We start from the raw sequence: 23,212 nt of genomic DNA, 5'->3' as shown, positions 1-23,212 counted from the left end.
TAGTCAACCACAGTCTCCTCAGCGATTGGTTGGTGATAGAATTTGTTAACCTCAGCAGGGCGGACTCATGAGCGCCTAGGTTGACATTGTTGTTGTTGTAACTAGAGAAATTACTTTATCGCTGGGGTCCTGTTTTGGATTTATTCATTTGACTTGCATCCTCTGAAAATCCCTGAAGTTATCTACAACTAGTCTTCATAAAGTTACGGATTCCACGGAGATTTTCTTTCACTATGTATTACCATTATGGGACGATAATAGACATATCTCCGAGGCCGCTCAAGGTAAGCAGACAAGGGTGCACTCCATTGACGATTGCTTGAGCCTTTGCTCAACGAAGTTTAGCTTAGCTAGCCAGTTAGCATATAAGGTTTGTTCGTTTATATAAACATGAGTGGTGCGTCACAGCGGTGGCAAAACTACACCGCCAGGTTACATTGTAATCAGTCGTATGCTTTAAACTAATCATTCATAGCCACAAATCAACCAATGACTGGACGGATTTTGCGTATGTTCTTCCTACTACAAACTATGTATAAGTAGCTTTGATAAGGCCTCTGCTTTATCCCACCTGCATCTCTGACCACTTACATTCATTTGTGGAATTGTTAGGATGGGGTCTTGCTGAAATGCTTTGGAATTCCATCGCCTTGCCCAGTATAAAGTGGACAAGTTGGGGGCACGAGAGAAAATTACGGCTGTAAATTGAATGAGTTGCTATTGGTACCGATAAATCCGTTGTCAGGAATGTTTAAATAAGGCTGCGATATACATGGACTTTAAAACTTTTGGGAATATTTTATACATGAACGCAAACAACTGAAGGAACGCAAACAACTGAAGGAACACAGGCAGTATGAACCGCCGAGCAGCCCCGGTAAACCAAACGAGGTGACGCTAAGCTACCTTCGCTACGCTAGTAGCTTACACAGTAACAACGTTTGGATGATTGGCTAGTTCGTTAGCTTGCTAGCTATATAGCCAGACAGATAGTCTAAGTACCACACTACCGAACTGTCTGGGTACTGGTACGGTACACGATATAGACCCAAGCTACAAAGGCATATAACGTATAAGTTATTTATTATTCGACATTCTGGCTTTAAAATGGTATGGCTTGCTCGCTTGCATGGTCCAAAACCATTAAGCTATCCACCTAGTAGCACTAGCTAGCTAACGTAACGCGTAGTTGCTAGCTAGTTATGCTAACAGATTTGTGTAGGACTAAATTTAATTGGTGACACCTGAGTGAGTAAACCGTTGTACAGTACTTAGAATGTAAAGTAAATGCATGGCTCTCTTTAAGCTAAGGCTACGATTATTGTGTGTCAATGCCAGTAACACTACAATGAGAGGGTAGCGTTACACTTTGCTTTGAATTATTCAGCTAGTTCCTTTTAACAAAGTCTTTTGTTTGCTGGGAGTCCAGTACAGGCAGCCAAATCAACAGAAAGTAGGACACAAATAATGTTCTCTGATTTGGCTTTCTGGATCTGACTAATGCAAGTGTTTCTTTCCCTATACTGCATAGGCAACTACTCTACAACCTGTAAAATCACAAGCCTTATTTCGTAGCAAATTCACGTGATGATTTGTGCTATACTTAATGATAAAGATAAATATTGAGACCAATACTGGTATGTTGCCAAGCATTTCTCTGTCACTGTGCCTCATTAATGTTATCAGTGTTGACAGTATGCGGTCCTCTTTTGTAAACATTGTGGAATGTGGCTGGAGGTTTTAGCCATGTTGTGGGAGGATAAAATACATTGAGCCCTCCTTCCTCATTCCAATGACATTGCAGGGTTTTTTTTAGATTCAAAATACAAAATCGAACTGTTAGCTTTAGGAGAGTTCTCCGGTGAGCGGGCTCTGCAAGGGCGTGAGTTCAGGTTTGCACTGTCAGACCGTGTTATGCAAGTGCCCAGCTCTACCAGGAACACATTAATGCATTAGAGCAGAACACCTCAGGCTGTCTCTGAAGGTGTGTTTTGCACGTCTCTGTGATATTCAGATTCAAGAGTATCCAAAGGCACTGAGTGGCAGTCCAAACGAAGGAAACACATGTAGGCTAATGCTAAAATACAATTAGGCTAGGCCCACTATTCTGCAGCCAGGACTATATTCCTATTTGTAATAGGTCTATGTTTAAAGATAAACAGCAGCATCAACAAGTTGTCTAACTCCAGAGGTAGTAAATTACCCAGATACAGATGTGGGTGACAGTGATATCACCATTATTTATACGTAACACGGGTTACAGATAACACATTTGGAGATTCTGGAACCTTCGCTAGTTTGTCTCCAGCTTGGTGTCAATCATAGTTGCGATAGTTCCTCGCAAAGTTGTCATTTTTCTCAAAATTAAAATGATCCTATCTAGCCTGACACAATTTACACATAACTACAGCCTAGCCTTTATACCACCATCAAGATATAGGCTAGGTGTTGTGTTGAGTGTATCATACTGTAGGCTTGACAGTGTCAAGACTGTGTTTTATTGTGTTCTTGTCACCCAACTCCACCCCTCTGGGGTTTTATCCAGTTGATCTGCTATGGTCATCATGGTGTGGGTGAATATTGTATTTCACTGAGCTTCCCTGCTGCCTCAGCAACACAGAGGAGATGGGCTCCCCCTAACAGCTGTTGGATAAGCGTGTGCATGTGCGCCTTCCAAGTATCCTGTATCAGTTTCTTGGGCCAAACCCATTTGCTGTGGAGCTTTTCCTGTTTGATCCGTCAATGCTAATAATCAGATTCATAAGAAAATAGAGATTTGTTTTGCTTGTATAGCACATGGTGGAATCGAGCCAACTCTGAAGTTTCCTGTTCTAGGCCTCCTAATAGATTTGGATCAAGTAGGGGTCCATCAATACTGGACACTAAGGATCATGCATGCACAGTTCCAGTTACTTCAATCATCGATTAAACAAGGCTTATTCCCAATACTTTTTTGCCAAAACACATTTAACCTGGTTCTTGGTTCAAGTGAATCAGGACAATTATGCATCAAGTGCCCAGAATGTAAGGTTTGAGAATCCTTTGGGCAATGGGAGAAGTCTATGCACCCCCGTTATCCCTGTCTGCTGGAGCACCCAACACATCTCATACCAGAATGGAACAGATGTGCTTTTAATGAGAAAATGCCCCCAGTCCCCATGATTCCTCCACAGAGCGGATCAATAGGAAGCTTGTCTCCGAGAGCCTGTGCTCCAGACAGCGACTCATAAAAAACCCCTGTTGAGCTCCACCTCCCTGGCATGGCTGGATGCCTGCCAGCCTTGTGACCCAGCAGCCAGAGCCCAGGGCTGTTTGTGTCAGGGTGGAGAGGCCCAGTAGCCAAGCATCACTGATCACACCCTACCTTTGTGTTAGAGCGGCTACAGGGCTCTGTAGTGTAAAGTTCTCTAAAGGGGGACTACTGTGATGTGTTGTTGTAACCAGTTTTCCTATTAACCACTAGCTGTATTGAGGTGTTGATTTTGTTAAGAACATATTTATTACAAGGTCCACTCGTTTTTGGTTGGATTATGATAGATAGATTAATGATAGATTAAAGCGACTGATCTTTCATATTTTAAACATTAGCCTCCCACAAACAGGACAATGAGGCGTTTTTAGAAAGGGAGTGTATGGGTACAGGGTGTCCATGTCACAACAGGACAAACCACAGTCTGACGGGCCTGGCTCCCAGAGCACACGAGTCACTGCCTCCTCGTTCTTCCTACACTGTGCCAACGCTGTCCCTGCTACTCTCACCTGTAAATCCGGAACAGAGGGGCAGTAATTCTGTACGCATCTGATGGGAGCTTTTCACCCGGGATGATGTCACAGAGTTTGACGTAAAGCCGTCCTACTGCACTGGCTGCCAGTCCTGCAGCACATGGGGATTCACATGCACTCTGGCCTGCCTCGGCTTATGCTCCTTCAGCCACTGACTTTAGCCTAGCCACAAGCCGTGCCGACGTTTGGTTGGCCTGTCACATGACAAATGATGTTACAGGCTACATATTTGGTTTGTTTTTCGGTGGGGGGCTGTTTAATCAAATGGCTGGGAAATTGAATGGGTCACACAGAATGTGTTCAATGCTGAACACCATTGTGAAGGTATGTAGTACCGTCCTGCAGTAGCCAGTTGAGAGTAGGAAAGTTTGAGGCAACAATAAATTCCCCTAGTGTTTCATCTATGTCAATAAAATTAACGTGCCAGAACCCTTTTAGGTTCTGTGGATTTATCTCAGGGCAGTGACATTGTATGAAGTTCACTGCTTTCAAGGGTGGTTGGGTGGTTGCCCATGTCAATTTACATTTTATTCATTTAGTAGACGCTAAATACATGTGATTAATTTAGCAGACGCGTGAAATCAATATCACAGAGTTTAGGCTGTCAGTTTTCCGGAATACTGAAACCAAGGCAAACCGTTCATTGATCTAGTGAAACCGGTCTGTCAGCTATCTTACATCTCTCTGTACAAAAATGCACAACACGTTGACATTCAGCACAAAATACGGCAAAGTGGGATCACAAAGCACACAGACGAACGGGAGGATCAGTCGGGACCGTACACTGTTGGCTGCCACCGTGGCACCCCGCAGCCGTCTCCAAACAGCTATGAGTGGCTGTTAATTAGCACTGCTTGAGTGGAGACTACTGGTTTTGACTCCAGAGACAGGCCCAGGGCACATAGCATGAACCTCTGAGGCCAGGCTGTGTGCACGTTTAGTAGTGACTGACATGGTACTGACAGGAGAAGAGAGGAAATATCCCTTGTCGCCAGCAGTATTAGAAACCGAGCGGTGGTTTGTCTGACGAAGATCCGAGAGTCGGATGTCATCCGCTGCTCGTGCTTTTCGATCTCTTGTCTTCTGTTGATGTGGCAGGGTTTTGATGTCCTTTCCCCTTAAATCTTGTTTTTCGTGTAACATTTAAACTGTTTCTAGGTTTTCCCTAATATTCTTTAATTCCTTGGACTGTCTCTTACTGTGAGATAGAAAGTGGATATTTTCAAGTTGGGTCCAATGATGAGCCAAGCGTAGGCTATGTTCTAAGTAAGAATCATGACATGAGCCCTCAGCTGTCTTTATGTCCATCAGAAGTCTGCTGAATGGGAGTGGCGTGGTGTCTTTAGTTCATGATTAACATAAGCTATTTTTAGGCTGTGAAAAAGGTTCTAATTATGGGATGCATGCAGATAAGGTGGTGAACGTGTAGTCTTCCTATTGCTATACTAACATAGTTCATCAACACATCCCACTTACAATATTTAGAAGAAAAAAAAAAAAAAAAAAATATATATATATATATATATATATATAGGAACATGCTAAACAAGACATTTAGTCTTTGGTTTAGCCTTAGCCGTATCTTGTTTAACTGAAGCCTTTTGGAAAGTGAGAAAACAAGAGTTTTGGCTGTCAGATTGCCCTCTAAATGTTCTAGAGCCAGCAGAAAAGGTGTGTGCTAGTGTAAAGAAGTGTAAGAGCGGCAGGGATTTGAATGATGACTGGAAAGTTTGAGCCCCTGTTCCAAGAGTGGGACTTCTCAAGAGAAGAGATTGCAGTTTTTGGAAATAATTTGACAAACTTTGATGGTGGTCACTATGTGCTTTAATCTAATTCTAGTACAACATAGACTTGTGTAAAATGAAATTTGGACTAATAGCCCTTAAGGAGTCGTTTTATGGTTCTCTTCAGTAATTCAGGAAATGTTTTCCAGCGTTCACTTCAGTGAGTTTTATTGATTTTCCTTCAGTGTCCTACTCTCTAGAATATCCCATGACCTGAGGAAATGAGCAAACTCCAATTAGATGTAATGACCCCTGAGCTGGAAGCCATTGAAAATGTGAGACCTTGGTTTGTATCCGCAATGCTAACCTTCCAACGAAATGGACGAAACATCGATAAAACCATTAGCAACACAGCAGTTTACTAGCAGATCAAGTGTAATGGCTAAGAAGCTGCGGACACACATAGAGGTGGGGAGTGCAGGCTCCTATGTAATCCCTGTGCTATGTAAAGTGCTATGTAAACCCTGGGCCTGCTCTGCAGTAGTCCTCTCCTAGCCTGAGTGGTGGTAGGGGGGGGCGGGGGGGCTGTTCCTCAATGCTGATGCGATGCTTATCTTATGCTTGGGCATTATGCAACCTCCCCCTCCCTTCAAAAGCATGGTGCCCTGACGTGATGCGCCTGTGAAGGCGAGAATACAGGCAACAAAAATAAAGAAAAGCCATACTTCCAGATCTTCTGTCACAAACGTGTTTTTCCTTCCCCGTTGGGTGTGCGCCAGGCTATGACTTTGAGATCCCATTGAGTGTACACTGGATCAGTGTTTTTGACCGTACAACATTGTCATGCTGCGTGGCTTGCTTCGAATTCACACGCCTTACACAAATCCCATCCTGTGTTCGCAATGCCACATTCTGCCTCTATGTTCCGTTCTGCTCAGCATAACCTTGGATCATGATGTTCCCTTTTTATCTTGTGCCGGGCTTTGTTCCAGCGACTAGGCTACGTAACACACCTTCAGCGGCGCTGAGCTATTCTGCAGTGCTGACATACAAGATCACCAGAAGACAGTTCCGCACAGCCGAGTTGCAGCGAAACCCGGCGAGAACTGGGTTAAGGTTTGAACTCCCATCCTTCCGCCTGCAGACACGGCGCCCAGCCTTCTCCGTTGCAGCTCTGAGCTTATGCAAGAGCCAGTGTGTGGGAGCTCCCTCAGAAACCCGATGACGGCACACTGCAGCACAGAAAGGTGAAGGACGATGCCACTCGCCACACCTTTTAGCTTGACCTCTTCTAGGTGGCCAGCGCTCGGATCATCCTTGATTTCTTTCTCTTCTAATCCTATCTCACACTGAGCCCTTCGCGAAACGCCGCCTTCTTAGAGAGACCTACAAGTTAGGCATTCACTGGAACAGCATGTCTTCCTATGTCTAGGGTTACCTTTTAAAGGATTGCAATGAGGTCAAAGGATTGTAATGGGCATGATTCACCATGTTTCTAGGCCTAGGCGTACACTTGAAATTGAACCTGATTACTCTGCTTGTGGCTGGGCCGAACATCCAAAGCCATCTTTCCCTCAATTTAGACGACTGATAGATGTAGTCAGTAATAGGCCCATCATACTACAAGTCTACAATTGGTCCTGTTTAGATGGTTCGTCTTTAACAGGGGTTAGGCCTATGTTATTATTCATATCACTTTACAACCTTGGCAGTGTTGCACACTGAGATCATTGGAAGTGTTTTTTTAGCCTGTGTGATTACACAAAAATAGAACTGACACGTGGGTAATCCATCTACTTCACCTGAGCATGAAAGGTAAACAGAAAAACTCAAATGTCCAGCCCGCTGGAGGCTTAATGAAGGTTGGCATGCTGTGATGTCACTCATGAATCACAGCGTACAGACTGACGACCCTAAATCACAAAAAAATTCTTCCTCAAGCAAAGCCGAGCGGTATCCTTTTCTACCCTCTCCCCTGGAGAGCGCTGAAGCGAGACTATCTTGCTCCTCCCTTCCCCCCCCCCCCCCCCACCGACATCTGTGGTTTGGTCTCTGCCCGGGTCATGACCAAGGATGTCTCCTGGCCAACACAATCTGCATAGGGAGAATCGGACTGATTGTGGCCTAGGTCGAGGGAGCCAACCCAGACCTACTCACACATTAACTTTCACCTACTACAGATATCACCACCCCCCCACCCCCATCCAACGCCTTCGCCTGCTTGTTTCCCCACGTGTTTTTGTAAATGTTGTTGTGCTTATGTGCTGAAGTTTTTGTCTGTTCCCACACTGTACTCCTCTAGGAGCATTGTCTGGGTGTTGCCTTTTTCTCTCCTCCTCTCTCCTCATGTTATGCTCGTCCTCTCTACCCCCTTGTCATGTTTGTGTATTAGAAACTGCAAGTGGCAGCTCGGATCTAAGATGGATTCGAGAGACCGCAGATAGAGTGCGGCTAGTTTGGTTTGTTAAACGTTTTAGATCAACACTTGTATTATTGTTTTTGTTGATTTTATGTAAAGCACTTTGAGCTGCAATTCATGTATGAAAAGTGCTATATAAATAAAGTCTTACTTACTTACTTACTTACCCTCAGACCCTTGTTGCCGTCTCTGCCAACTGTGGAACGAGGCTCGTGTTTCCCGTTATGTGACTAAGTGGATCCAAAATACACGAGTCCCAGTCAACTCCCCAACCGAAAAGGGTAATTAAGGCCCGCTCCTGAAGTGTCTCGGTATCAAAAGGATCAACGGGCAATGGACAGTGTAGGTTCGTCCCTGGACTGAAACTGTGCCCGATGGCAGCTATGGACAGTGAAGTTGGAAGTAAAAGCCTTCTCCGAAGATCACATCTAGATCTTGTTTGAACCTACTTGAGAGTTTAGGCTATTTCACGTCGAGGCACTGTGCCTACAGAGACGTGACAAAGCAGTTGTCATGGTTTTTCCCCACGCATGTTGTCTGAGGTTAGGGGCTCTATCTGGAGGGCATACTCGGGATCAAGGCTCTTTATTGAACAACATCAATAAAAACATGGTACCCTTTGACAAGTTTCACTTACATGTTAGATTCAGTCTATTTACTTAGAGAGATCTTTAATCAAATAAATGGAATTGTTAATGGTGGACAAACAAAATATTGACTAAGCATTACATTCATACAATTTTTCTTCCATTTGACAGACCAACTTCAAAAGCTAGGCTACTGTACAAGTAGTCTTTCCACTTCATCATAATAAAAATCCTATCTTTCTTAGGTCGGTTGGACTTGATTAATCATGACGCTAAAGCAATGTCTCCCCTAGCCTGTTCGGATTCTGCTTTAAACACTTACCCAGTTATATATATTTGCACAGGTTCCTCATGTCTTAACTGTTTTTTGCTGAGTTAGAAATCACCTCGGAGCTCTGCGCATTTTAACTGAGAGTATGTCTGAGCCTACCCTCCCTGTCCTATGAAGCTATCCATCATGCTGGCTACAGCGACCTGGCCAGGCCTTTGTGACCTCCCCAAGTCTGCCTCAGTGATCCGGGTCTCCACTCAGGCTCAGCTCGGCTCAGCACCCACGTGTTGTCAGCAGCGCTCTTATTACGTAACTCCCTCCTGTCAGACAAAAGCCTGGCCGGCCAAAGCACAAATCAGTGGCAACTTTGCCCCGGCAGCGGGGGCTAGGCTGTTGTGTCGGTCAGGCGGTAACCCACAGGTGTCTTGTCTCCCGGAACATAAACATTCAACAGCCGTCTCTTAACTTGTTTTAACCTCCTAGAATGTGACATTGCTGGAAACATTGGGAAAGGTCACTCCAGCCTTTGCGGATCTAGAGGCAGCTGGAAGACCAGTTTTCAATTTCGGGAAAAACTAGCAACAATATGGTAGACTTTGGGGGGGGGGGGGCATTTGTCTCTTGTAAAGCAGCTTCAGGAATGGATGCCATTCAAGCTGCGTCAGAGGCTGAGTAGGTCTCCAGGAATGGCTGAAGTTAGAGGCTGTGCATAACATGGCATAAGCCTTTCTTTCATTCTTTGTTTGTTTGGGTACATTCTGTCCACCGACCACGGTGCCGTCACGCACGCTAGGCCCGTCTTTTCTTTATGTGTTGTTTGTTGATGCGTCATTTCTGGCAAGCCGTTCTCCTTTTTTGTTTTTTATTGGCGAAGTCTAGTAACGGTGTCGGTCACACTAATCTGCCCGTAAAATTACCTTTTTACGAGATGTCATAAATTTAACACAAGAAGGGGCTTTGCATAAGCGCGAGGACGTTTAACTTCATCCGTTAGAGTAAGCTCAAACCTGCCAGGCAGAAGTAGCTCGTCCACTGGTGTTTTTCATTGCAGAACATGGGTCAACAAAGACGATGACTGCTGTCCACGAGTCACTGCTAGAACCGTGTACTCTTTAAATGATTACACACAGCAAGAGGGCCCTGCAGAGTAAGCCCTTTCTGTTGACTCACTTTGGAAAGAGGGCACTGGAAACCATGTTGAGAAAGCCCCTTTGTGTTTGAGCCTTCTCTCCTGCCTGCCCTCCTGTGTGTTTTTTAGAGTGAGACGGGTAGAGGGAGGGCGCAAGCGAGAAAGAAAGGGGGAGAGAGAGGGAGGTGTTGGGGATAGAGCTCATGACTCACCACCATGCACAGTGGTGAAGAGTTCAGAGTCAAAACTGAGGCTGGAACAATGCTGTGGGTAGTGATCTTAGACTGGAGGTGAGGTACAAAAAGAATTGTATAATGCAACACATTTCATCATTACTCCTTTTGGATCAGACCCAGAAGGGCAGCATTTGGACAGTGGCTTCAGTTCGGCCTAAGCATTAGCCTGGTAGCTATCTCAAGAGCATTACAATTCATGTGTGGGCTTGTTTGATTATTTCCACACCTTCTTTTAACAGCCCCGTGGCCAACCCCTGATGACTACTGTCCCGGTGTGGTCATCACTGATACGCCTATTCGTGGAAACGTATGGCCGTTGCCATGGTAACACAGCCTTTTTAAGGAACCAAGCTTCCAGTAAACTGTGATTGCCTTGTGCCTATTGGCTGTTGGAGATGCACTGTCAAAACCACTGCCATCTTTGGTGACGGACTCTATCCCCTGTCGTTGTTGAAGCCTACCAGGCCCTCGGCGTTCTAGCTCATTAATCGGTGACTTTTGTGTGCACCACTGTATTTTAAAGAGTGCACTGCGAGTGAGTCATGTGAAGTCGAATGGAATAATATTTTTTCTCAAGCCTATTTTGGGTTTTTCCACTGTAGCTCACGGATGTCTATTTTCAAATCGTCGGTGCATGCCATTCAAAAGCCTTCTAATTGTGGAATTGTTGTGAATTAGGTAATCATGTAACACAGGACTCTATTCCAGCATTCAGTCATTTCACCCTCATTTGCTGCCATGTGCTTAGCTACATGGTTGTGTTTGCTGCTATGTTGGTTAACTGCTGTAACATGAACGAGGCTAACTGGAAACAAAATAAAACATAACAAGTGCTGCAGAACTCCACCCCGGTTTTTTTTCTACGTATACATTTTTTAACTACCTGATGCATTAACACTTGGGATTCCAGATCATAAAACTGGAACAGGGAATCTTTCATTCACCAAAATGTGAGGTCTAATTGGTACCATAATATGGGTAGGCTACTCTCCAAATGAATGTGCTGTTTCAAAGGCATGAGTTGCAGGCCTACCCTGCGTCAGTGTCACAGGCCTACCCTGCGTCAGTGTCGCAGGCCTACCCTGCGTCAGTGTCGCAGGCCTACCCTGCGTCAGTGTCGCAGGCCTACCCTGCGTCAGTGTCGCAGGCCTACCCTGCGTCAGTGTCGCAGGCCTACCCTGCGTCAGTGTCGCAGGCCTACCCTGCGTCAGTGTCGCAGGCCTACCCTGCGTCAGTGGGAGGTCAGCTTACCGTTTGCCTATCTTGTGCAGTGTTTGTTTTTAAAAGCAATACAGAGTATGTGCCTGAAAAGCAAAGTAAACAATAACAGAACAACTAGGAAGAAACGATACAAATGTTCAAGCAAAACGCCTGAAGCAGGTACCGAATGTTACAGAAACAAATAACAAACTAGAAGAAAGGCAGATAAGGTTTATGCATGTGTTTGCATGTGTAAAAACAGAATCATGTTTTTGTCTTTCTCCAGGCGTGGCTGGTCTTGTGGTAACACAAGGTGACGAACCACCACCAGCACCACTCCCCCCCCCCCCCCCCCTTCCCCTCCGACCTTGAGCACCTGTGGTCTTGTAGGGGAAGGCAGTTCCCCTAGATATTTCTCCTGACCTAATGCCCCCCCGCCGCCCCGTAAATTCATGATCACATGACCTTGGATATGGACGCAGTCCTGTCCGACTTTGTCCGTTCCACTGGAGCTGAACCGGGACTGGCAAGAGACCTACTAGAGGGTAAGTTGCAAAGCATTCTGGGACCAGATAGTCAACTCCCACTTAAATGCCTCTGGTTTTATAGGCATCTGCTAGTAGTAAAGAGGAGTAATTTGAATACCCATCTAGAAGGGGTTGTTACAGGGCTATGACATATGTTCACCAGATTATATAGTAGCCAGAATATCCCTAGCTCTTGTTGCTTAGTAGCAAGTATGCTACAGATAAGAATATCCATACACACTTCGATGCAAAGAAGTGAGCCAATACATTCAAAATACTGATATGTATATAAATTCTGACCCAAGCAATGGAGGGTTCCAGCCCCCTTTCCGTAAGATAGCAATTCCGATGGGTCTGTGGTAAACATTTAACCTCATTTAAAGTGTGTTGAGCAGAGCCACAGAATTTGTTTTGACACTTTCCCGTCAGATGGGGTTGGTTAAGTCTGACACAGTGCTGTTGTCGTCTCTGTCTGCAGGCAAGAACTGGGACCTCACCGCTGCCCTCAGTGACTTTGAACAGCTGCGACAGGTGCATGCTGGGAACCTGTCGTACTCATTCGCAGAGGAGAGGTTGTACCCCACCCCCACGGACAAAGAAATGGCGAGGGTGGGGCGGCCGCTTCTCCACCGCCAGGATGAGGTGGTGCAAGGTGAGACCTCTGGCAAGTGTTTGTTTACTTATTTATTTACTTGTTTGTTTATTCCCGTGTATGTACTTGCCACCACCTCTGCGCGTAAGGCATGGGGTACCTCTTCCATTTCCTTGTGTGCTTTACCAATTTACAATCCTTGAATCTAATATGAAATCGAACTAGGTGTTAACTTGTTGCCCTCCATCCATCCCTCCCTCACGCGCGTTCTTCCTCCCGAATGTAACCTTCAGTTTCTCTCCCCTCCCTCCGTCCGGCGCGCAGCCACAGAGAAGCGTCTGTCGCGGGGCATCTCCCACGCCAGCTCCACCATCGTGTCCCTGGCGCGCTCACACGTCTCCAGCACGGGCGGCGTGGGCGGCGTGGGCAGCAGCAGCGAGCCCCTCCTGGACACGCCGCTGTGCACCTTCCAGCTGCCCGACCTCACCGTGTACCGCGACGACTTCCGCGGCTTCATCGAGCGGGACCTCATCGAGCAGTCCATGATGGTGGCCCTGGAGCACGCGGGTTAGCGGCCCTCCACACTCCTCCCATATCTGATCCATCTTTCATTGTGTGATGTTGTGTATACTATATTGTAACATCGTCTAGTTTGAGCACGGACAGGTTAAGTACAGATTACAAACGGCAGCTATTTGCTCCTTGTGTGATGTCAGGTCGTCTAAATTGGTGGACACGTGTGGGGCCCAACTGTCAGAGCCTCTTGCCGCTAGCGACAAGCGGAGATGGGAACTGTCTGTTACACGCAGCTTCTCTGGGTGAGTATCACTGCTTCTGAAAGGGAGAGTCAAAGACCCACAAGCCCTCACTTCTGTACCGTTTGTAATGAGTACATTGTCCTCAGCCCAGTAAGCCTCTGACTAATTGCAGGTCAAACAACGACAAAGAGACTAAACGAAACCGCAGTTTTACTCTAATGAGGCTTAGCCTATTAAAATGAATTCAAATGAGGCGTGAGCTTGTAGTGTTGTACTGTAGCTTTGGATGGAATATGCCCAAATGCTGAACACTGGAGTTGTAGTGAAGCATTTGACTGCAGCTCCCAGGTTCAACTCTCCCCCCCGTACGTCGATTAGGATAAAAGTATCTGCTAAATGACTACCTAAAATCCCACGTAGACACAACAGCTTTGAGCGACGTTTTCTCCACACTCCCTGGCAGTGCGATGAGCTCCGTTTCTGTTCGCCGCAGGTATGTGGGGCTTCCACGATCGCGACCTGATGCTGAGGAAATCTCTGTACGCGCTGATGGACCACGGACAAGAGAGGGAGTCTCTCAGGCGCAGGTGGAGGTGGCAGCAGACTCAACAAAACAAGGAGGTGGGTGCAGATACTGAGGCAAGATTGGTTTTACCACTATGCACTTCATAAGATAAACAGCCATGACCCTGTCATAGCTATTTCTGTATCACAGCGTTTTTATAACTGAAACAATGCTGCATATTTATTGGGGGTGGGAATCTTTTGGTACCTTTCGATTCGATAAAAAAACGATTCACGATTTTTCTGAGATTTTTTTTTTTGTTGAAAAAATAAATAATATATAATTCAGTAAAAAACATACATTTGTGAATCGATCTGAATCGCTAGCAGACTGAATCGCGATTCAAATGTGAATCGATTTTTTACCCCCACCCCTAATATTTATGTGCGTGTCCGTCCACAGTCTGGCCTGGTGTACACCGAGGAGGAGTGGCAGAAGGAGTGGAATGAGCTGCTAAAGCTGGCGTCCAGCGAGCCCAGGATACACTACAGCACCAACGGCACCAATGGGTAACTGACCACAACAACCGGTCTGACCTCGTTCATGACCGAAAAACGATGACCACCACGGTTGCGTCTGCTCATGTGACATCCCGGGGCCTGAACCGTTTCCTCCGTCGCTCTTAGGGCCGAGTCGTCGTCGGAGGAGCCGGTGTACGAGAGTCTGGAGGAGTTCCACGTGTTTGTCCTGGCTCACGTGCTGCGGAGGCCGATCGTGGTGGTGGCTGACACCATGCTCCGGGACTCTGGAGGAGAGGGTGAGACCAGCTCAGTGCTGCTGATGGAATTGTTGTAGAACGGTGGAGACAACAGTACTATGCCTCAACAGCTTACCAGGCTCAATTGTCATCCCAGTTGTTTTGCTCTAATAATATTGGTCATTACATTTGAATAAAAATGTATTTGGTCTTATTACCCATTGCTGTAGAGTGTAGATGATAAAACACAATTGCTCAAACCTACAAAGCTTCTTTTTTTTTTCGTTGGCAAAACGTTGTGGGATATCAATTTTCCAAATGGAATATCGCCATCCTGTCTCGAGAGATTCCATTCCATATATACGACGGTGTGTATTTCATAAGTCTTCCGTTTGTCCTCAGCGTTCGCACCCATTCCATTCGGGGGCATCTATCTGCCCCTGGAGGTCCCTGCTGCCAAGTGTCATCGCTCTCCCCTGGTCCTGGCGTACGACCAGGCCCACTTCTCCGCCCTGGTCTCCATGGAGCAGAAAGATGGCACCAAAGAGCAAGGTAATATCGATGGCGTCGTTCATCACTGTACACCTCCTATTTTTGATCCCGTCACACCTAGCTATTGCGTATTACTGCCTGCCAACTCCTCCACAAGATGTTATATCTCACTCACTTGGAATTTAAATATCGTGACAGTGTTTTCTCCCCCCCCCCCCCCCCCCCCCCCTCGAGTGTTACGGATGACTGCATGGGAATGTTGTATCTAGAATGCTTTGAGAGAACACTGTCAAGCTTACTGATTGATTCTTCCTCCAACCCCTCTAGTGGTGATCCCGCTGACTGACTCGGAGCACAAGATGCTACCGGTGCACTTTGCTGTGGACCCTGGGAAGGACTGGGAGTGGGGCAAAGATGACACGGACAATGTGATGTTGGCAAGGTAGGATCACTGTGAGGCTTTTTACAGTGTCCTTGTAAGGCACCCCTCCATGAGTTATTCTATGCGAAACCCTCTAATGCACGCAGGCCTAAAGGGACCTGGCACCAGTGTTCAAGGATTGACCCCTGCTCCAGATTAATGTCCGGTAGCAGCGAGAGTGAGGATTGGCACTAAATGCCTGCTATGAATGGAGTTCAGCGGGGAGTACGGAAATAGCAAAGGAATAAAAATAGCTGGATATTCCACTGGATTAAGATGCCTCTTTATTCTTTTTTTTCTTTTTTTAACAGTGGATATTGTTTTCTTTTTTTACGAAAATATTTCGAATGAATTCTCTTTGTCCTTGATGAGAAAGCTTATAGTACACTTTGTCACTTAGGAAATGGACAGCAAAGTGAACATCAATTATTGCATTCACACATTCTTTACCGGCATTTGAGGAAATAACTTGGAAATAAAGTCTTGATTGAACTTTGACCCCCACTTTCTCTCTTCTACAGTGTGACCCTGTCCCTGGAGGCCAAGCTCCAGCTGTTACACAGCTACATGACTGTCACCTGGCTGCCCCTACCTTGTGAGGTACAGGTGACATTCTCTAAACCCTTGTTTGCAGAACAGTATGTCTCTCTTGTTTGGCACAGCTTGTTCTTCGCAAACCTGTCAACACAGTTTGAAGTCAGTCAGTGAATGTCTGCTCTGCTATCACATTCTTTGTCTTCTAAAAACACTTCTTTAACCAAATAACACCATTTATCCAGTTATTATTAGTAGCCGGGGAACAGGGCTTTTGCGTATACTGAGAAGTGGGTCTACGACACCAACTTTATGATACCTAGATAGCCTCGTAGGTTCTAAAAGACCGGCATGCCGTTGCAAGTTACAGCGGATGTAAAAATTACCTGTTCAGAAATATTGACTTAAGATAAGCTACTCTTCACCTATGGCTACCTAACCCTGTTTTTCAGTTAGGCAGTTGGTACATAGGTCCCTTTTTTATCAGTTGAGTTCCGGCTGTGAAAACAAACCGCCCCATGTTGCATAGGCTGTTAAACGACGTCATTCCAACACAGTTTCAATGGTCCTCTTGTGTATCAAAATCTAATTATTATGAATTAGAAAGGCTAACAAGTCCATGGTAATTTCTCAGTAAACCTCAAGTGAGCGAAAGCAATAAAGAAAGCCCTGTTTTTCCTCAGAAAGTAATTTTCTTCGTCAAAGCCTGCGTCAATAGAAAACATTACTGTGGTGTTAACCTAATTTAGGTTCTTAGTGTTCACAATTATGGGCCTTGGCAAAGAGGATCATTATATAACTGCTTATTGTAGGAGATGGTAAAGATTCATTCCATCATTCCTTCTAGGTCACTCCCATTTCACAATATAGCATAGCCTTCCAAACCCCTCGTCTTTTAAATGAATCACCTAGTCTACTTACCGCACCCGTACACTCCCTCAACCGAACCGTGTTTGTGTCCCCCAAGCAGGCACCCCTGGCGCAGCCCGAGTCGCCGACTGCCTCTGCAGGGGAAGACGCCCGCACCCCCCCTGACTCCGGAGAGTCAGACAAGGAGTCGGTGAGCAGCAGCTCCAACGGCAACGGGGACGCGACCACGGCGGGGGCGGCGAGCGGCGGCGGGAGCTCGGCCAAGAACAGCTCCTCCTCGTCCAGCTCGTCCAGCAACAGCTCGGCGGGGACCCTGACCGGCGGCAAGGACAAGAGCAAGAAGGAGAAGGACAAGGAGAAGGACAAGAAGAGGGCCGACTCGGTGGCCAACAAACTGGGCAGCTTTGGCAAGAACCTGGGTAACAAGCTGAAGAGGAACGTGGGCGGGCTGATGACGGGGAAGAACGCGGGGGCGGGCGGGGCCAAGCCGGAGGCGGGAGGGGAGAAGAAGAAGGGCTCGCTGAGGGGGCGGAAGGGAAGCAAGGACGGCTCGCCGTCGGCCCAGGCCTCCGAGGACTCCGGGAAGGGTTCGCCCTCGTCGGGCAGCGAGCGCCTGAACGGGACGGGCGGCAGCAGCTGCAGCAGCAGCGGGAGCAGCGAGAGCGACCCGTACAAGTACAGCGCCGACGTCAAGGCCAGCCTGGCCATCCTGCGGGCCGCCATGCAGGGTGAGAGGAAGTTCATCTTCGCCGGACAGCTCACCACCAGCAACCGGCAGCCCTTCCAGGAGGAGATGATCCAGCGGTACCTGGCGGACGCCGAGGAGCGCTTCCGGGCCGAACAGGAGCAGCAGAGGAGAGACACGGAGCGAAAGGGCGTGCCCAACGGCCTCCCGCAGCCCAAGAAGGAGAGCGGTGGCGGCGAACTGAGCTACCGGCCGTACGAGGCCAAGGAGGAGCCGCCCGAGAGCTCTCCGCCCACCTTCAACCACCTCAAGTCGTCCTCCTTCAACCCCTCCATGTACTCGGGCGTGGTGCCAATCCCTCGGCCCTCGTTCATGGAGCAGGCGCCCGGCCCGGCCCCCCTCACGCAGCACCTCCACATGCACGGCTACATGGAGACGCGGCGGCAGCTAGCCGGCGGCTCTCCGGCCTCGTCCTACCCCGGCCTTCCCTCCTACGCCACCCTCCCTCGCCACTGCCCCCTGGCGCAGGGGCCGCCCCACCCCCACTACAACCCCTCGCCGGCCCCGGCCTCCCTCAGCCCGTCGCGCCTCAACTCGTCCTCCTTCGCCCCCTCGTACCCTCCGGAACTCGACCCCCCGGACTACCCCACCTCGGAGCCCACAGCTGGCGGATACAGCAACGGCTTCCGGGAAGTGCGCCCCAGCCTGGACAGTCGCGGGCCTCCCCCGGTCAGGCACTACTCCCTGGGCAGCGCCGGCGGGCTGGCTAGCTTGCAGTCCAGCCGTTGCCGGACACCCAGCTGCACCTACTACGGACACCCCGAGACGGGCAACTACTGCTCCTACTGCTACCGCGAGGAGCTGAAGAGGAGGGAGACCGATCCAGCCATCCACAGGTTCTGAAGCGGAACTGGCTTTTGCGCACTGCAAGGCGCTCGGGATAGGTCGACCTCCTAACGAACCACACAGAGCACGGCTCTACCTTACCCTTTTTTTTTAAGGGCCTCCCTTCCTGTCGGGAAGGCGACATTGGAGCGCAATGGATGGGCGCTCGGCACAACAAGAGAGATTGGGATGGGTGGATGGAAGTGGGAACCGTTTCGCCTGCTGAGGCGATGGGACTAACTGCACTTCTGTTACATTTTTGCTGTGGCTCTTATGCGGGCGCTGGGTTTGTGTGCGTGCGTGTTTGTGAACAGCAGGCTCTCCCCCGCTTTGTCCCCCTATTCGCCTTGCAACTGTCTCCTCCTGCTGGAGAGAATGTAAATGGCAGGCAATACACATGTTCTGACAAAAAAAACAACAACACACTAGCGCAGACACGGAAATACACTTAGGCAAGCACAACCCAAAACTGCTTGAATATCTCCGGTTGTTTGTGGAAAATTCCGATTTCGCTCTTTACTTTTATTGCTGTTTTAACATTTGAAGGCCCCTTCACACCATCAGATCTTAGCCATCTGATATTGCTGTTATCAGGCACCCATGGCATGTGTTCCCTGGGAAACTACGGGGAGGTACGTTCATAAGATGATGCGTTCAAGGAATTACGTCATTACGCATCCGTATAATGCAAGCTGAATCTGTTATTGTAAGTATGTCAAAGTTCTGTGGGCTGCTATGGTGCTACTGTTCCAGAGTACAAGAGATGGAACTCAACAAATCCCGCTCTTGTAATTTGCTGTCCATGTTCTGGTTGGGTAGACTTGATGGCGTCCCGATAACATTTCGCTGTCATAAATCGATTATAAACTGATTTATTTTGGTTTACTCTCCTGGTACCGTAAAATAAAACTAACCTGGTGGCATGCTCTGGTCAGTATTGTTTGAAACTTAACTTGTAGTATTCGCTATGGTTGTTGGAATTTTACTGTTCCTCACTTGTCTTCCTCATTTTATAGTCACACAGAGTAGTTATTTCAATTTGGGATTCTCTCTCTCTCTCTCTCTCTCTCTCTCTCTCTCTCTCTCTCTCTCTCTCTCTCTCTCTCATCCTCACTCTCTCTCATTCTCTTCAATAACACACTCTCATACTGTAACAGTTATCCTGAAATCGTTATTTATTAAAAATACTAACTCCTCAAGTCTTTGACTAAGAAGGTTTGAGGGACCCGAACTCTCGTGTATCATATTTATTGGAAGGTTAATGCTACAGGTAGTACTTTGTGAAGAGCTAAGATTGTACCCCCTCCTCCCCCTCCAGCTTATGAAAAAATATTCACCACATCAAGAACTAGAAAAATTGAAACATTTAAAGTACATGTATAGTATGGATGGTCACACCCAGGTCCAAGAGAAGTCCCAGTACCAAGGGGATCATGACTGGCCCTTTGCTTGACCTCTCTTCTGCACAAATTCAAGCACTTTCCTAATGTCCAGCGACATTGTGTTACCGTATTTGAAGGTATCTGACTGTTACGTTGTCCTTAGGTCTCGTCAGAACTCTAGACACTGCCTCCTCTACCTGCCTGAGCGCAGATGGGCGGGGGCGCTTTTTAGACTACTTCTGTCCGATGGGGTATAGCTGCATACCAGTGTCTAACTCGATTTCCTAGTTGCCTTTTCAATCTCTGTCCTTGTGGCATTACAATCTTGTTTTGTAAATTTTACAAGAAGACGTCAAGTATACAGTACTTGTTTTTGCTGCAGTCCCCCCCCCCCCCCTCTTCCATTAAACTCTACATTTTGTTGCACAGTCATGCATTGTACGTTGCTATGGCATGTTGTTGTTGCCATTATGGACAGAGAAGCTCAAGGTGACTAAAACTAGAAATTTTCTTTGAAGAAGAAACGTAATGCATTGATATGATGTGAGGGATGTAGACGAGTTTAACTAATATTCCTATTCATTACCACTAAGCACATGAATGAGATGTGCATAATTTGGATGTTTGGCATGAGCTGATTTAGCAATATATTACTAAAGAGCCATGAGAAGAAAAAATGTTCAGTGAACAAAACAATAGAGGTAAAGATCCTTCTCTTCCTGACTGTATTTTCTGAGTTAACTGAGAGCAGTCATTTCACTTAAAGCACAAGAGAATTTCTGTATGCAATTCACTGCCTTGCCCAATAGATGGCACCCTTTTATTTGTCATTATTGCAGGACATGTATTGCCCTACTTAACCAAAATAAATTGAGGGAGATTCATCAATTGTTAAGACAACAATAGATACTAATTTCTGAAGTAATTAGTCTTTCTATGTTTAGCCATGGAGATGAGGGATTTTTGCTGTACATTTGAGGTAACATTCTCTTGAGGTACATCAAGCAAACAATTTAAAACAAAGTATCTGACCAACCCTTGTAGGGTAACTGTCTGTAAGAAGGAATGCACACTGAAATAGAACCAACCATTCCCCTTAATGACATTATGCTAAAACCCAAACAATGCTCTGTGTGGTGTGTGTGTGTGTGTGTGTGTGCGCGCGTGCGTGCTTGAGTGTGTTGGTGCGCTTATGTTTTATGAAACTTTTTGCAAAAAAGCATTGCAGCTCCAATAAGGCACAAGTAACAGTCGTTTCCAGTAGAATGGCGACGGCTGACACTTAAGAATGCGTGCGCTCAGCCCTCCCCTTTGTATGTACCAGCACCACACGCTCGCATCAACAGAACGCTATGGCTAATAAGAAACACCTTGAACATTGAGCTTGAAGAGACTGCAACATGTTTTGTATTTAATGAGAGGACAATGAGAGGTTGTATAAATATGTTTCAAGTTATTTTTGTAAACCCAATGTTTTACAGTGTTTTTTAAGATGAGAATGTCGGCTATATTGATAGGCACTACAAAAAGATTGGACGAGATGCTCTCAACTGAGTTTGGGGTGCAGTCAGTATTTATCTGAGACATTTAAGCCTGTCAAAGGTTATCCCAAGCAAGCCTGTTAAAATCGAAGGTTTCTCGTTAGCAAACTACTTTCCTCATTGCTGACCTGAAGTTATGATTTGAGAGTATATATTTATAGTAAGATTTTTTCAGAAGTTTCATTTTGGAATGTTTAGTTGATCATTTTTAGGATGTTCTTTCGTACGTGACTAATTGTCTAGCAGACCGGCTTTTAATTGTTTGTGTTTTTTACGTTTTGTTTACTTTTTTCCTTTCAGATCGCCACCAATTTGAGCTATGCTAAGACTTTAATACAAGACTTGATTGCTGGTGTATGCAACCTATGCTCTTGCTCCAACCTTTCCCCTGGGAATTGGTATGCCTGCGAATTTGTTACAAAAAGCCCAGTATTTTTTGTACATTTCTCTCATTTCGATGGACAGATTTGTCATCAACAATATTTACATGGGATACTTAAGTTGCATGGGACTGGAACTGTTGCATGTAAATGGCAAATCAATTTAAACAAATTTGTGCATTACTTTTGAGCTGATTTCAGGCTGTCCTGGTTTTCGGATCTTTAGAGCCCAGGCTGTGTGACAGTGCAATCTGGATGGAAAGAACATCTGATTTTACGTTATATTTTTTGCACCGTTTGAATAAATGTATTTCAACAACGCTATTGCTATCTCTTTCTTTGAACAGGTTTGATTTTCATGTTATGTCTATGTCTCTCTTCTTTTCAAGGATGAATGTAAAATAATCAATCGCCTTTACTTGGTAAGTGGGTATAATGTTAAGAGGTGAAAGCAGAGGATGTAATTGAACTCGGATCACCACAATAGAGCTACCTTTTGTCGTGAACACAATTCCAACAGTATATCATGTGGCTGTAATGTTAGATGAGAAGGGAAAAGCTGTTGATATATGAGTAAGAATAAAATCATTTCTATATCCATATTTGACAAATTATGCATTTCTAGTCTATTGCAAATGTGCTGTTTTTGAATTTGGGTGCATTGCCATCACCTTAAGAACCCAAACAAGACGTAATACTTGTCGAACATACGGCTTACAGGAATTGAAAACTTTAAAAATAGTCTGAACACAATAATATGGCAAATGACCTTTGCATAAATGACAGACCAACTCTTAATTCAGATGATTCAAAAGCCAGTGTCTGGGACTGTTTTATGTATTCGAGAAATTGGAGCCCCTTATGTAATATTGAACAGTTTCCCATGTGGTAAAAAATCCAGACCTCTTTCTATTATAGTTCACAAGGACATTGTCTCCCCACCTGTGCACAGGGACAAATTGTACCTCAGGACCATCCAGGACCATTCTTTTTTTCTCATGGGAATACATTTCTACCTTATTTTTAACCAATATATTTGTGGAACACTTTTTACAGTTTAGATTTGATGACAAAGCAGCCTGGCCATACACACAGGTACCTTGGTTTACCTCAATATTTAACTTACTAATATGAAAATGTATGCTTTTCAAACAGCCTATGTATGTGGTTAAACCTTTGTGAATTTTGGTTTATAATAAGTCATTATGCCAATAAAATGTATTTCTTGAGATTTGGATATTTCCCAAGTATAGTTCAGAGGCAGCAATGCCAGTTAAATAATGACAAACAGATGATTGGAAAAACTTCTGTTTGTGCTAGATTTTGTGCAGGTTGCAAGAAGGTATTAGCAGTTTGTTTTAACACTGTGTTGCTACTTTCTCTGCGTTCCTCAAATGCTTTTAGACTCAGCATTGAATGGAGAAACCTAGACTGCATTTTAGATAGTGATACCATGATTTAGATACCATGCATCTGTTAACCAATGCTTCTATTTGATCTAAACCATTACATTTGGTCATTTAGCAGACGCTCT

The 23,212-nt window shown here is 46.0% G+C and overlaps 1 protein-coding gene across 2 annotated transcripts; it reads left to right on the top strand.

The window, feature by feature from the left end:
- The first annotated feature begins 96 nt into the window (after nt 1-96).
- Nucleotides 97-19,428, top strand: otud7b (OTU deubiquitinase 7B). Of its 2 annotated transcripts, none has more exons than XM_067237569.1 (12): nt 97-284; nt 11,636-11,894; nt 12,355-12,528; nt 12,793-13,035; nt 13,185-13,286; nt 13,720-13,847; nt 14,194-14,300; nt 14,418-14,548; nt 14,891-15,040; nt 15,308-15,422; nt 15,923-16,001; nt 16,906-19,428. In XM_067237569.1, the coding sequence occupies exons 2-12, from the start codon at nt 11,810-11,812 to the stop codon at nt 18,391-18,393; spliced, it is 2,802 nt and encodes a 933-aa protein (XP_067093670.1). In that variant the 5' UTR covers nt 97-284; nt 11,636-11,809; the 3' UTR covers nt 18,394-19,428. The 2 variants fall into 2 exon arrangements, with proteins under 2 accessions (XP_067093670.1, XP_067093669.1); XM_067237568.1 differs by having other exon boundaries at nt 16,903-19,428.
- The last annotated feature ends 3,784 nt before the right edge of the window (nt 19,429-23,212 follow it).

This window comes from Osmerus mordax, chromosome 6, assembly GCF_038355195.1.
Source record: "Osmerus mordax isolate fOsmMor3 chromosome 6, fOsmMor3.pri, whole genome shotgun sequence".
NCBI classification, from domain to species: domain Eukaryota; kingdom Metazoa; phylum Chordata; class Actinopteri; order Osmeriformes; family Osmeridae; genus Osmerus; species Osmerus mordax.
This window is presented reverse-complemented; position numbering and strand designations above follow the sequence as displayed.

Bases quoted from the DNA above. Each gene is read 5' to 3' on its own strand.
- otud7b (XM_067237568.1), top strand. From the start codon at position 11,810: ATGACCTTGGATATGGACGCAGTCCTGTCCGACTTTGTCCGTTCCACT. The intron at 14,301-14,417 runs GTAACTGACCAC...CGTCGCTCTTAG, and splicing joins AGCACCAACGGCACCAATGG to GGCCGAGTCGTCGTCGGAGG. The intron at 16,002-16,902 runs GTACAGGTGACA...GTGTCCCCCAAG, and splicing joins GGCTGCCCCTACCTTGTGAG to CAGGCACCCCTGGCGCAGCC.